We start from the raw sequence: 15,483 nt of genomic DNA, 5'->3' as shown, positions 1-15,483 counted from the left end.
GCAGGCTGGGACAGCAGACTTTTGGCCGTGGTTCATAGCAGGTGTATGACCAGGTCCCACATGGTGCCCAGGACTTCTGGAGGGACACACGTACCCACCTCCTGGCATCTCGCAGCCTCACGCCTGAGCTTCTGCCCTCACCTGCCAGTCCGTGCTGCGCTAGCAGTGCCCAGGGAAAGTCTCCCCTCTGCTCCAACCCCCTGGAATTTGAGAGGGATATTGGGCACGTGGGGCTGGCAAACAGGTCCGTCACAAATCGTTCAAATATGAAGCATTTGGGGTAGATCAGTCAGCAGTCGCTTTTTTGGAAGTCGGGTACCGGCATGAGGTTGATGCCGGCGTTGTGGCATCAGGGATGCGCTGCGGCTCCTATTACACGCTCTGAGGAATACGCACGCGAAGAACAAAGTCATAATTACGCCCAACTGCAGCTACGATTGTCTTTTAGCTGAATTGACATGAAATTTCCATCAGTTGCGGCGCTGGCTACGGCTGGGAGGAGGTTTGATTGCCGGGAAGGAAGCAGCGGGCGGCAGCCTGGAGCCACGGCGAGGGCTGGGTTCGTGGGCTGGCAGGGGATGAGAGGAGCTGGGAAACATGTGGCCCTGTCCTGGCTTTGTGCAATAGCAAACTTTCCCTCTGAAGCCTGTTTCTTTATAGCTCAATTTGTTTCGGATGGAGGGTGCATGCAGACGGGTTTAGTATTGGAGGGTTGTTAAGATTTGGCAGGATGCTCATTAATTTTTGCCTCTAAAAAAAAAATAAATTAAAAAGGAGCCAGTTGGTTTTGAGTGTCGGGAAAAACCTCAAGCAATAGAGGAGCTGGTGGGTAAGGGGTGAAAGGGGAGAAACGAGCAGGTAAAGCAGGTCATACACCACCAGCATGCCCGTGCATCCCATTCCCATCCTCAGCACCGCAGAGATGATGCTGCCAGAGCCGGCTCATCCATGATCCCACCACTGCACACCAGGACTTTTGCGAGCCCGGGGAGATGGCGCTTGTTTTTCTTCTTTGCGCATAGGTTTCCGCTCTGTTGTTTGCTCTGGGTGGCAGGAGCAGGTAGGAAGGGGTGAGGAAAATGTAAGCGGCTTCCCGTGGCTTCTTCCAGAGCCGGGGATGCTAGCTGTGAGCCGGGCTGAGCCAGCCCCTTCTGCTGGGCAGCTGATAACAATTTGAATATTCAGATTTGCTTTCAGCCATCCGCAGGGGGCTCGCAGGCTCTGGGAACTAGGAGCAAGGAAAGCAGCATGGGGGCAGAAACAAAAAAATAAATAGCTGAATAAATATATAAATGGCAACTCGCGGCAGCCCTCCCGAGAGGGAGACGTATTGCCCTTCTCCAGACCTCATATGGGGAGACTGAGGGACTTGAGGGGCTGCTAATTAGGGATGGTGGGTATCTGGAGGCTGATCTCCTTCCCCAGCTGGAGGGGAATTAATCCACCCAGCTCTCTTCCCACAAACACTTGGGTTTCTTTTGATGTTTCAACTTTTATCTCATGCCTCCAACAAACTCACTCCTCTCCGACTTTCTATGAAAATCCCTCGCATCTCGCTGCCACGAAAGGTGCTTTTGTGTACTGCAGGCAGGGCATCAGGCCCTGGGAGAGACACCGAGGGCTCAGCAGCAGAGCTGGGCAGAAATTCCTCAATGAGGTGGCTTTTCGTCGCTGGTGGAAAATGGCCCGTTTGCTATAAATTGGCATCTTAAGGATAGGGTACGAAATAACAGCTTGGACCGTGATGCTTCCTCCTGCTGTTCCCTGTATCCTCTGCTCCCTCCCTCCCAGGCTGTGTACCGGTGTCGGGAAGCATCCCTCACTTGTGCTGGGGTTGGCACATCCCAGTTTCCCACAAAACAGCTTTTGGAAGGAGCTAAGTCTGCCTCAAGACAGGTGCCTTTTATTCCCTCTGTCTGTTGTCCACCAGCTGGGCATTACTGGGCTCCTGGGGCAGTGGGGGCTCTTGGGGCTTGCTCGTGCAGCTCCATGGGTGCCCTCAGGGCTTGTGGCTCTGCCAGAGGCGCTCAGCTTGCCCCCTGCTCCACCGGCTGCCCAGGGGGTGTAGGAAGGAGGAGGGCAAGCAGGGATTCTGCTTGTGTTGCCGGCTCTCAGCAGTCACGCTTAGCCAGATTTTGCTATTAGTGCCCCTTCGTGCATTTAATTGGTCCCTTTTTCTGATAGGAGGGAGGTCATTCGGGGAAAATTGGAAATTCGGCTCTGGCAGCTTCTGAACTTGCTTTTCATGTGCTCTGCTGGACCGTGCTTTGCAAAGGGGCATCGTGCCTGGAGCAAGGGTCCTGCAGTGCTGTTAGTGGTGTGTCAGTGGTCCTGCAGCTTTGCTGGCCAGGTCTTGCCCAGGTGGCCAAGAAGGCCAACAGCATCCTAGCCTGTATCAGGAACAGCGTGGCCAGCAGGAGTAGGGCAGTGATGGTGCCTCTGTACTGGGCACTGGTGAGGCTTCACCTCGAGTGCTGTGTTCAGTTCTGGACCCCTCACCACAGGAAGGACATTGAGCTGCTGGAGCGTGTCCAGAGGAGAGCCACCAAGCTGGTGAGGGGTCTGGAGAACAAGTCATATGAAGAGAGGCTGAAGGAACTGGGCATGTTTAGTTTGGAGAAGAGGAGGCTGAGGGGGGACCTCATTGCCCTCTACAACTCCCTGAAAGGAGGGTGTAGAGAGGTGGGTGTTGGCCTTGTCTCCCAAGGGAATAATGACAGGACCAGAGGGAATGATCTGAAGTCGGCGCAAGGGAGGTTTAGATTAGATATTAGGAAGAATGACTTTCCTGAGAGAGTGGTCAGGCACTGGAACAGCCTGCCCAGGGAGGTGGTGGAGTCACCATCCCTGGAGGTATTTAAGAAGCGTGTAGATGTGGCACTTAAGGGCATGCTCTAGTGCCCGAGGTTGTTGGGTTGTGTCTGTTTGTGTGTGGGTGTGGGGTGTGGTTGTGGGTGTTTGTTTTGTGTGGTTGTTTTGGGGGGGTTTTGGGGGGTTTTTTTGTTGTTTTTTTTTTTTTTTGTTGGTTGGACTCGATGATCTCAAAGGTCCCTTCCAACCAAGAAGATTCTTTGATTCTGTGATTCTGTCTTGGGAGAGGAGGAGTTTTCCAGTTCCCGGTGTGAGCTGTCTTACTGGAAAGAGCCCTTTGTTCGGGAGAGACACCCGTGCTGCAGTTCCCAGCAAGAGGCGGTGGAACCCCAGCGTGTGATACCCTGTGGGGCGCGTGGGTCTGGGAACGGTAGAAGGGATTTTCCCTCTAGCCCTGTTTTGTGCAGGTTTACCCCAGGGATTCATTCTTTTCACGTGCACATGGATTTTTGTATAAAACGGGTGCACACGAAAAGAAGATTTATAGAAATCGTATGCATTGTACACCCGGTAAGCGTAATAAAACACAACAAAGAGTGCTTAAGGTTGGTGCCGAGCCCTGTGACTCAGTTAAGCAAACCCAAGCGGAGAAACGCTCCCCTGCGGCTCCGGTAATTACATTTTTACATGTCTGAAGGCGAAGGGCTGTGCCCGAGCTGCTGGCGCTGGCAGGTTTGTGCCCAATGCACAGGCTTTGCAGTCGGGTCAATGTTTCTTTCTTGCATTCCCCCTACGGCTGACCCCGAGTGCCCACAGCCTTACCCGGCGGCTTCTCCCGGTCCTTCCTCCTTTGTCACTGTCAATCTTCCTCTCTCCCTTCCCAGGGACCCAACAGTGTTTTCGAGGTTTACCTGGTGGGCAACAACTCCAACCACTTCATCATCTCGCCGACCTCCATCCAGGGGAAGGCAGACATCCGTGTCCGCGTGGCGGTGCCGCTGGACTTTGAGACCATCCCTCACTACGAATTTTCGGTATGGGTACTGTGGGGGCAGGAGAAGTAAGCCAACAACCCTTGTGCTCTACGGTACATCCGTATTTTTAAAAGTGGCCATTAACCAGTGACCATTAGTCTCTCTAATCCACACTATATATCTCCAGAGCATTGCAATATGACCAAAAAAAAAAAAAAAAAAAAAGAAAAAGAAATAATAATAAAGAAAAGAAGGAGGTGGGGAAGAGATTTGCTCTACACCTTCCTTCTCTTTCCAGCATCCAAAGGCTCAGCTGCAAGAGCTTAAGCGGAGCGTACTCCCCCTTGCTATGTCACAAGGCCGTAAAAGCTTTATAGAGCATAAAACTTTGTTTTAAATGCACCTATCAGGCACCAAAGTTCTCCCCAGCCTCCTGCTCCAGCTTTGTCCTGCACTCTGCCTGAGCTGTAAATGCTCAAGGAAGGCAAAGCAGGCTCATTACCACGCTGGCACTGTTAATCCTGCCAGAGGAGCTTTCATACGCTGGTGGAGAAAGATGAGCAAAAGCCTTCCTACTCTTGCTCCAGGCTGTGGTGGGGTGGCAGGTTCCCCAGTTTGCCAGGCACAGACTGGGGCAGCTCGGGGAAGGTGGTGTGTAGAGTGTTTGGTGCACCCAAGGGCTGAGGTCACCCAGAGCTGAGCAGGTCCCAGGGGAGAGGGAATGGGGTTTTTTCTGTGTTTTGAGCATCCATGGTTTGGTGGTTAGTAGTGAACTGTCTCCTCTGATGAGGGAGGTTAGGAGAGCTTAGGAGAGCGTTGTTTCCTTCATTAAAGAAGAATAGATAACTCTCCCAAGCTTCGCAAACAGTGTCTCCAACCCTCTCCTTTGCTTCCCTTCTCTGCCCAGCTCTTTGCAAATGAGAGTATCCCAGACCACGTTGGCTTTGCACGCGTGAAGATTAACCTCATCAACGAGAATGACAACCGCCCCATTTTCAGCAAGGCCCTGTACAATGTCAGCCTCTTCGAGAACGCCACTGTGGGCACCACGGTCCTCCAGGTCCACGTGAGTAGGAGCATCCTGACTGTCTTTGCCAAATCCTTGGCTCTGAAGTGCCCGTCACCAAGGGATGGGATGGGGAGCCTGGTAAGGGAGCAGTGGGAGAGGCTGGTGGTGGGGTGGGGTGTAGCCATCCCATGGACTTTTGGAGCAGATTCCTTGACCTTTCCTGGTCTCTGAGTGACGTGTGTGGTTCCCACCAGAGCAGAAGCTCAAGGAGACTCCTGCACTGAAAGGTCTCATCTGCAAACAGAAGCTTCTCCTGCAGATACTGATCCCAATGGTCGTGGTCTTGTTTCTCCTTCCTCCTCACTGCATGGGATCCACCAAGTATTTCAGTTGTGTAGGTGGCTTGTGTCCCATCACATATTTATTGCCTCTCTCTTACCTTAATCATTATGGGAAAAGATGCTCAGGTACCTAATGAACTTGCTCGCTTCATCGGTGAGAGCGAACACCCGATGTTTATCTTTCAGTGTGGGTTTTCTCACTGCCTCATTTGGAGGCATCATCTTCCTCAATGAAATCAATGTCAGTTGAGCCAATAAAAGGGTGAAGGATGGAAAAACAAGGGAATGGCTGTATTTAGCAGAGCGTGGTATTAAATGGCTGGCAGCAGAATGGTGGTACAGCAGACAATGGGGGTGATGACAGCAGGGGATTTCTGTAGGGCTCATCCCTCCCATCTGGGTTGGTGGAAGCACCCAAAATCCCTGGTGAGAAGATGCATTTTCTAGGGTGCGAGGGTGATGTCAGTTGACGTCAGTGCCAGCGTGGGGCACAGCAAGAACCAGAACAAAACCCTATGCTGAAAAACAACCTAAATATGAAGCAAGCCTCCTCTGGGACGAGAAGTATCAGAGGGGAGCATCGAAACCCCCCTGCTAGGCTTTGGTTGTGTTACCACTGCTATTGTTGGTCATAGATGAATTTGCTGCCCTCCTGGCCCCCGCCTTGCCCCTGCTGTCCCAGGACGCAGCCCCTGGTAGCCCATCCGCACAGGCGTGCCGATCCAGAGACTAAAAGCCCTGACAAAAGAGTTGGGTGTATGCGCCTGTGCGTAAGTGTGTTTACTCTACAAACAGATGGTGTGAAACTGTATAGAGCCCCTGAGCTGTTCCCATCTGACAGTTATTAATATTTCAAGCAGATGTTTAGCTAGTCAGGCCATCAGACACTAAACAATGAGATTGTTACTGCATCTCCTCTTTCCCCAACTTCCAGCTATGCCAGCATTTCGGAGCGAACGCAAAATGCCAGGAGTTGAATCTTCTGTGATAAATCAGAATGGATGCAATTAGCGCTGAAATCCAGACTGCCCTCCCAGCTGATCCCAAACTTTTAACAGCCCTCATAAAGTACCAGCTCCTCCTGCTGCTGCCGCTCGCCCGCGAGATGCAGCCCTCTGCTCCCTTCCATGGCACTGCCTGTCTGCACCGTGCCTCTCCAACTGTCCCACGTGCCGCAGACAAAAACTCTGCTTTCCTTGCTAATAAATTCCTCCTTTTCCTTTTTTTTCCCCCCCTTCTTTTCCCCATTCACCCGTAGGGGTTAGGGATGGATTTTTAAAGAAAGCCCAGCCAGCAACATGGAGTGACACTTCTTTGGTGGCCACTGAATGATATCCTCGTGAAAAGGGACTTCTGTTGGCTCCCCATGCTCAGGGGCACAAAATGCCCCTTTGTCCAAATAAGTGCAGGTTTTGCAGCCAGCTGGAAAGCTGGCACCCTGAAACTGAGCCCCCCTGCTCACTGCCAACGTGAAGCATCCTCATGTGGCTCTGTCCCCCAGTGATGATGTCACCACCCATTAGGTTTGTGTTTCCAAGGGAAGGCGGAGGGCTGTGTGTTTGGAGACATGATGGATTTCCAGGATGCTATGGGCAGATCAGAAATTTATGAGATTGGGAGGAACAGGAGAGCACGTGGGCTGGGTGAGCAGTCACCAAAGAATGGCAGAGGCTTCCCACCACAGAATCACAGAATGATATGGGGTTGGAAGGGACCTCTAGAGATCACCTAGTCCAATGCCCCCTGCCAAAGCAGGTTCACCTGGAGTAGGTTGCACAGGAATGCTTCTAGGTGAATTTATAATATCTCCAGGGAAGGACACTCCATAATGTCTCTGGGCAGCCTGTTCCAGGGCTCTGTCACTCTCAAAGTAAAGAAGTTTTTCCTCATGTTGAGATGGAACTTCTTATATACCAGCTTGTGTCCATTGCCCCTTGTCCTGTCACCAGGCACCACTAAGAAGACCGTGACCCCACCTTCTTGTCACCCACCCTTTAGATATTTATAAGCATTGATGAGATCCCCTCTCAGTCTTCTCCAGGCCAAACAAACCCAGGTGTCTCAGCCTTTCCTCATAAGAGAGGTGCTCCACTCCCTTGATCATATTTGTAGCCTCCCCTGGACTCTTTCCAGTAGTTCCCTGTCCTTCTCGAACTGAGGGCCCCAGAACTGGACACAGTCCTCCAGATGTGGCCTCACCAGGGCAGAAGGGGAGGATGACCTCCCTCAACCTGCTGGACATGCTCTTTTTAATGCACCTCAGGAGACCATTGGCCTTCTTGGCCACAAGGGCACATTGCTGGCTCATGGGCATCCTGTTGTCCACCAGGACTCCCAGGTCTTTTTCCTCAGAGCTGCTCTCCAGCAGGTCAGCCCCCAGCCTGTCCTGGTGCAGGGGGTTATTCCTCCCCAGGTGCAGCACCCTACACTTGCCCTTGTTGAATTTCATCAGGTTCCTCACCACCCATCTCTCCAGCCTGTCCAGGTCTCGCTGTATGGTGGCACAGCCTTTTGGTGTGTCAGCCACCCCTCCCAGTTTTCTATCATCAGCAAACGTGCTGAGGGTACACTCTGCCCCCTCATCCAGGTCGGTGATGAATATGTTGAGTAAGACCAGACACAGTACTGACCCCTGGGGGACAAAACCCAGCTGCTGCTGGAGATGACCAAGCACAGCAGGGCAGAGCAGTGCCTGCAGCTCCTTCCCAGCAGGGAGTGAGCAGCTGAAGCTGTTGGGGGCTGATGCAATGGGAGATTGCTGATCTTCTGCCCAGCCCGACGTCCTGGGGAAGGACAAGTTACTCCCAGAAGAGCCTGGGCTGGTTGCTCATCTTCCAGCAAGTGCTTCCTTGCTCTCCCCCTGTGTGTGGGGGGGCGGGTGTAGGCGAGGGGAATCACACAACCACAGAATGGCAGGGGTTGGAAAGGACCTTCGAGATCATCTATTCCAAACTCCCTGCCAAAGCAGGTTCACCTAGAGCAGGTTGGACAGCAATGAAGGGGGTTTCCTTCATGACCCGGGAAGAGCAGTGACCCTGCCCTGCCGAGCAAGGACACTCCTCGCTGCTGCCCTTTCCCCGCTGCCTTCTGCTTGGCCAGCTGAAAACAGAGGAAAATAAAAGAGCAAGCAGACTTCATTTGCAGTGACAAATGGCCATTCGTCTCTGCAGCATTTCAGCTCCGAATGTCAGTGACAGCGGAGAAACATTGCCTGTTACACGTATAAATCAACTGTAAAACAACCCAAAGTGCAGGCAGCCGGCAGGGACACGGAGCCGCTGCCTGCTTTCCCTTCTCTGCCTTTTTCCCTTTGCCCAGAGATGCGTGGGCTTGAATATGCACCCCCGTGCCTTCCTGGGCAAATCTCAGTTACATCCCTGGCCCAGCCTCATCCCCATCGAAGATTTTGTTTGCCTGCTCTTGGTTTGTTATTTTGCATTCCTTCCATCTCCCTGTCCATCCATCCGTCTGTTTAATGCTCTCCGTGAAAAGCATTTATCATATAGATTCGGGTAGTCATCTGCTTGCACGAGAACATCTGGATAGTCCAAGCTTCACAGGAGCGACTCCTGTTGTGTGCAGGGAGCCTGCGAGCCGCCCGAAGGCAGCCTTCTCTCCTTCCTCTGCGCTCTTTACCCGTGTGATAAGCCCCTTAGGCCAGAGATTGCTCGTGTCTCTACTTTTACAGGGACCAGTGTGAAGGGTTCCTTACTCAAGACAGCTTCCAGATTGGCCCCGTAACTTAAATCATTGCAGTTTGGAGTTAGGCGTGCGTTGCAACCCAACATCCAAGCGGAGGGGTGAGCAGGCTGCCTAGGGCTCCGCAGTTGTTAGTCGCCTCTCCCCATCCAAACTTCTCTTTTCCCCTGCTCTGAGCCCTGCTGTGCAGGGAAGAGTTGGGCTGGAGAGCCTCAGAGTTCCTGCACCGCAGCACACTCCTTCTGCAAGGCTGGGGTGAAGCAGGGAGGTGACCAGAGCTCAGCCTGAAGATATGGGCAAGTTCTGCCCCAGCTACCAACCGATACTGAATTTTTTTTTTTTTTTTCTGAAACAACTGGCCATGAAGCCTTTTAATAACATAACAGAAAAGGTCAGAGAAAGAATTTCACACTTCTTGAGCAAGCAGGCAGCCAGTATAACTTCATGCCTTCGAGGAGCGAGAGGCATCAAGAACATACAGTGCACCCTAGATTAACTGGGGCTCTGACAACCCCAGCCAAGTGTTGCCTGGGCAGCCGGTGGGTTTTGGTGGATGCTGGCTTTTCTAATAACAGGGAGTGGGCTGGAAGACTCATGCCCTGGGGAGATGAGGTGAGCAAAGGTGCTGGCTCCAGCACCGGGCAGAGGGCTTGGGGCTGTGTGCGATAGGAAGCCCTGGGGAAGGACAGTGCTAGGGTGGATGAACGGCTGTTCTTCTGCTACAGCCACAATCAGTGACTGCAGTGGGATTAACAAAGATCTTCCAAAGCAGGTCCCAACAACTGGTTTTCTCCTGGGGTGAGAGGAGAAGGAGAGAGGAGGGTATCTCCAGCCCTGCCTCTTCCAGCTGAGAAGCCCAGTAGCTGGAGAAAAGGATAAGTAGTTAGACTAGAAACGCATCCACAGATCTCAGACGAGATGGAGGATAAATCCATTGTGGAGAGGGACACATAAAAGGGCATGGTCCAATATCCACGCCACTATCTAACAGTTTCAGTACGAGCCTTGCAGGAAGTGAGGTCTGGCAGGAATGGTGACGTTCCCACGACAAATCCCCTCTGCAGAAGAAGAGCAATTGTGTGGGAACAGGGATTGAGGGGGGAAGACCCTGAAAGAACGCCCACTGCTTTAGGACAGGGTGCTGGGCAGGGGATGATCTGCTAAGGAGGAGCTGGTGGGGCCAGTCCCTTAGTCCTCTTTGAGTCTAGAGCCAGCAGAAACCCTCAGGTGTTAGTGTCAGCGTCCCCATGCTGCTGCTACTCTCCATCCTGCTCCAAGCTGCCTCATTGCCGCTGCTTTGCAAGCCCTCATGGAGCACGTCAGCTGAAACAGGAACAGAAAGAAAAGTCTCAGGGTGCCATGCCTGGTGGCTGTGAAGAGGACTGATGCTGGCCAGGTGTCACACCTAGCTGCTCGGGTCTCTGCTTATTCCTTTCCCAGGCAAAGAGGGTTTGAAAGTGGCCCTTGGGCTCACGTCCCATCAGCTGTGGTGGGGCTGGAAATACCCCATGAGGAGCTCTTCTGCGACTTATGGAGGGGGAGAGGAATTCACATTAGATGATGTTTTCAGCTGAGAAACTTTTTGGGGTAAAAGAAGCTATGAAAATATGGCCTTGCTTTTGGGGTCACCAAGACCCAGCCTAGCTTCCAGTGAGCTCCTTGCAACAGGGAGAGGAGCAGGGGGGTTCAGTCCACCTTTTGCTGATGTGCTGGGGTTCTGGCACCAGCCGTACCCCTGGTGTGTGGTGGAGGATGCTTGGCTGGGAAGAGTAAGGAAGGTGCGAGCGTGCGTTCACGCCTGTCACACTGAGCCTGTGGCATGCCTGGGACCCGCCACCTTGCAAAGCTGCAGGGTCTGAGTTCCCCTCTGAACCTGCCTTTGGACACTGCTGCTTTGACAGCGGCTGCCATCAGCTGGGGTCAGCGTGGAGCCGGCTTCCCCAAAGCCAGGGGACCTGCACGAGCCAGGCACGTGCCTGGCTCTCCGTTGTGGATGTATTTGCTAGTCCTTCAAGAACAGGGAAGGGGCCTAAGACAACCCAGCAGGAGGAAAGAATTAAGGGGCAGGACGTCTTCTTAAGCTCCTCATATACTGCAGACCTGCACGGCAAAGTCCTCCTGAAAAGCTCTGATAACCAAAATCATTAAAGCCCAAACAGAGAGTAACTTGTTTTTAACACAACAATGCATTTGATTTGCCTTGAAGGGTCTGGAGGAAAATGGGTCTCCAGGGAAGTGTGGAAAGTAATCCCAGCTCCTGGAGCCCTCCTCTCCGCTTTATTTGCCCCGGTCTGGCTTGGCTGCGCAGGCTGGGGTTGGTCGCTGTGGGCTCCATCAGCCGGCTGGTGAGCAGGAGCGAGGTGGGGAGGCTGCTGTGTAGCCCCCTCCCAGCCCACGCTCCCCTGGCAAAGGGCTAGGATGAAGAGGGAGAGATGCGGAGGGGGGGTTTGCAGGGAGTGCCTTACCCAGCTGCCCCCATCTTCAACCTCCTGGAAAAGCCTTTCACAACAGAGGCATTAACCCCTGTGGTTGCCAACGCTTTCCCGCTGGCTCTTCCTTACTCAGGCCGTGTCAGAGGAGACAGCTGCCCATTCAGGCACCTCTTTCAGACCAGCAGGGTTTCAAAAATAACACAGATCCCTCCCTGGGATGGTTGTGTAAGAGGTTTGTCCCAAATCCTTGCTAAGTTTGTGAGTACCTTCTCTCTGGAACCTTATCCTCCCACATCCTTATGAGGTTATGCTCTCTGCCTTGCTTTGGTGTCCTCCTTATCCAGAAATATCCCTGCTCTGGGGCGGTGCTGAGTTTCTACCTCAAGAGGTCTGAAGGGGATGCTAAGAGTTCTCAGAGCTTTGAAACGTTCCCCCCACACACGACGTTTTCGGGGGAGCCTGCTGGTGCGCTTATCCAGAGTTATCTTTTGCAGACCCTCAGGAATAGGCTGAGCATCACCAGCAGCCCGCAGACCTCAGACTGTAACCACGGTGCCTGATTCAACCATCAGGCATCAATCTCAGCGTGGGAACGATTTTCCGTAGCTTGTGGTATGCAGCAAGGAGGGTAAAATAAGCACCGTGTTCCCTTGAGGCTTGATAACCTGGATGTGTAAGACAGTCTTGTGCTTTAAAAAAAACTGAGGTTTTCCCTTTCTTTTCTGAGTTTCAGATTAAAATTTTCAGATTATTTTATGGAGGGGGGCGGGAGAAAGAGCATCTGTCTTTTTTGCAAATGCGTTAGCCTATATATTCTTATATATATGGGTGCGTGTATACATTATTTTTATACATAATATATTCTGATTCACATATATAGATTCTGAATAGTCCCTTTCTGCTACCCTCCACGGGCTGTCCCCTCCCTGGTCATCGTCCGCAACACATCCATTCACCTGGATTCTTGTCTTCCCCCCTCTGCCACTGCGCTTCCTTGGGAGCAAGCCTTGTTAGTAAGAGTCTAATGAAGTAAATGAGCTAACTAACCTTCCATTACTCTCCTCATTAAAGCAACCTTTAATTTGGTTGGCAAAGTTTCTCTCCTTTACCACCCAGCTGTCAGTTTTCTTCTGCTTCTTCGATCTCTCTTTGGCCTCACATCAGGGATGGGAAAATCGATCCCGGCCTGATTTTCTTCCCCCTTCTTTCCAGCCAGCTGTAAACGCCAGTCAACAAGAAAGTAATAATGTAGTTTTCCCACCCTGGGAAGGAGAGTTGCAGACATCAATAAGCACCTATTTAAAATGCAAATCGCTTTCTCGGTCAGCTGTCAGCCTGTGGCTAGCGTGAGTTTGGCAGGGGCACAGGGATGCTGTGATCCGTAGGCTCCTGCACCCTGTCCCGGAGCTTTGCGGCGGTCCCACAGCGGCTTTGGGTTGCTCGGGAGTGTTGCACATCTCTGGGTTTGTCCTACTCCAAGTGCCCATGGCCAACGTGGGTGGGATGGGGCTTTGCAAACCTGGGGGGTTTCTTCTGGTTGCCTGTGCAGCCTTCAGGTCCCAACCAACCCCACATCTCTCCATCCCTTTGGCCAAGGCATCCCCTTATATCTGTGTAGCTGCTGCTGTCTTTTGTTTCTTGATGGTCTCCAAAGCTTTTCTTTCCCCTTCTTTTTCTTGGAGAAAAAGTGAAAGCAGGGGGCAAGAATAGTCTGGGATAAAAGGCAGTAGTTGTAGAGGCTGAGCAGAGGAGCTGGCTGTAGGTTTGAACTGCTGGTGGGTGAGGTGCTGCGTGCCAAGGGGCTCACCTCCAGCTGTGTTTCTGTCTCACGTAGTCACAGTGACAACATGGACCGGCCTCGAGGGACAGCTTGTATCGCTCCAGGTTTCGGGGAGGTTGCATGGAGTAAGGAACATAGCCAGTCGGAGCAGGGAGTGAGATGGGGAAATAGCTCACAAATCAATGGATGGATGAAAAGGTTTCCAGGGATGAGCATGCTCTTGATTTCTGCAAGGAATCAGGTGGGAGATGAACCATCCCCTGCCTCGTCTGTGGCTCCTGGGATGCTGCCCCAGCGTTAGGACTGGAGAGTGGGGCAGCCCAATGTCTTAAGGGGCATGGGTGATCATGCTGTGATGGGGATAGGACAAGGCTTCTCAACCCTTTCCAGTTGACTGAGCCTCTAAATTTTGCTCAGGGGATTGAGTTTGTGTCCTGCTTTGAAGGGAGTCACCTACTGCACATGTGTCAGGAGTAGCTTGCACCTCCTCTGCCTTCCCACATGGGTACGGGGAGCACAGGAGGTCAAACACTGGGAGAAGAGGACTCCCAGGTCGGCCTCCATCCTTTCTTTCTGCTTGGAGTGAATAGAAAATGTATTGGAAAGCCTTTTCTGGAGAGGATGAACCCCAAGGACGTGGTAATGGGGGACTGCCAGACGAACATCTAGGTCAAGCTGGGTGGTGCAGAGGATGGACTCAGGCGTGGAGAGAGGAATTTTAGGAAAGCAGGAAGGAGTTTGCAGGACACTGGTGGGAATGTGAAATGACAGGTCATCAGCAGCTCATGGAGGCTGGAGAAGGAGGGAGACTCACAGTTGGACTGTTCTGATGTCCTTCATGCCTGGACTTTGTCCCTCCTTCTAGCCCTTCTCCCCCCTCCTGGCCCTCACAGCTTGCCCTCCCCGTTAGCATCTTAATTGATCTTGTTGTTCTCAATCCCCCTGAGTGCTCCTACACCCCGCTGTGCTTAAACAGAACAAAATCTCTTCCAATTTCACCACCACTTAAAAGAAAATTGAATCCTTTATCTGTAAGAGGAGAGGAAAACTGCAAATACAGGAAACAGTAAATAGTTAAGTAATCAAAGCAGGTGAATCCAAATTGCCTGGAAAGTTAAACATGAATGGCTTGTCTTCTTCCTGCACGCTTCTCAATAAAGAAAAAGAATTTAAAAAAAAAATATGCTTGCACTCCCTGTTCCTGTTAAATATTCTTATCAATCCGGCTCTGTAAATAAAGGCAAGGGGAGGACGGAGTTACCAGGTAGCAGCGTGATTGACGGATCTGAAGTCCTCGTCTTTCTGTCAGGGCCCACTGCTCTTTGGCTGTGTTTATCTCTTTAATCTAAATATCAATCTGTGAGACCGAAATGGGGTGGAATAGGAATCATGACAGCCCGAGCGCTGAGGAGAAGAGACACTTATTGCAGCTTTTGCAGCCTCTCCCTGTCCTGATGGAGCTGTCAGGATAAATGCACAGCTAAAGCGCCGAGGTGGGAAAAACAAAACGAAATCGCAGCACACGCACCCCCACCCCCCCCAACGCCGCAAAAAAAAAGACAATTCAGCCTGTGAGATGGGAAAGAAAAACGTGGAGTAAAGGCAGACCGGACTTTGCAATTCTGTTCAAATTGTATCCTGCAAAGCAGAAGCCGGGCTGCAGGATTCCTCTCACCCTTCCCAGCGTTCCCAGTAGGAGATGGGGCTGGGTGGTTTCCCCTTGCTGCTGGCTTTGGCTGGTGGTTTGGAAGGCGGCTGGGAGATGAATGGAGAATTTTTCCCGTGGTGATGCACGCTGCTGTGCAAACACTTCAGCTTCACACCTCCTTCTGAGCTGTCCCTTTAGGGCAAGCGCCGTCTTCACCTCCCTACGTCCTCTCCCAGGCTCTGCACCTCTGAGCAAGGGGCAGCTCCATCCCACTTTCCCACCCAGAGCTCCCACAGAGCCACCACTCCTCGGATTTTAATCTGTTTTAATCTGGCTTCCCCTGTGCACCCACAAACAGAGCCAAGGCTCTGTTTCCTTGAGCAAAGAGCTCCCACGTGGATCGGCACCCAGCAGGCGCCGTTAGCTGAAGCGACACTGTGACAGAGGCAATGTTCACCCCGTGGACAGGTGACCTTGTGCAGACCCTCATGCTACCCACAAGCTGCTGTTGGGGTGTAAAAGGCAGGATAATTTGCCTAAATGGGGCATTTGGGAGCCATGAGACTTGTAAATCAACGTCCTGAGATCCATCACACCAACCAGAGGCCATTTCTGCCTTGGGCCATAGGCTCTGCTCAGTCCTCCCATGGCTGGCTGCTGTGTGCTATGATCAAACCTCTTTTGGTATTTCCAGTCACAGGAGTAAAACCAAGGCTCTCCATCCCCTAAAACACCTTTGAGAAGAAGCTGCTTGCTGGCTGACTGAGATTTGGGTGTAGTTTCCAGCTC

The 15,483-nt window shown here is 52.2% G+C and overlaps 1 protein-coding gene across 1 annotated transcript in view; it reads left to right on the top strand.

The window, feature by feature from the left end:
• CDH23 (cadherin related 23) overlaps positions 1 to 15,483 on the top strand; it is a 215,742-nt gene that overhangs the window by 126,996 nt on the left and 73,263 nt on the right. Inside the window, exons 12-13 of the mRNA XM_074154966.1 lie at positions 3,696 to 3,845; positions 4,693 to 4,851. Of these exons, the coding sequence (XP_074011067.1) occupies positions 3,696 to 3,845; positions 4,693 to 4,851 (309 nt within the window). The remainder of the gene's footprint in view (positions 1 to 3,695; positions 3,846 to 4,692; positions 4,852 to 15,483) is intronic.

This window comes from Numenius arquata, chromosome 10 (assembly GCF_964106895.1).
Source record: "Numenius arquata chromosome 10, bNumArq3.hap1.1, whole genome shotgun sequence".
Taxonomy (NCBI): Eukaryota; Metazoa; Chordata; class Aves; order Charadriiformes; family Scolopacidae; genus Numenius; species Numenius arquata.
This window is presented reverse-complemented; position numbering and strand designations above follow the sequence as displayed.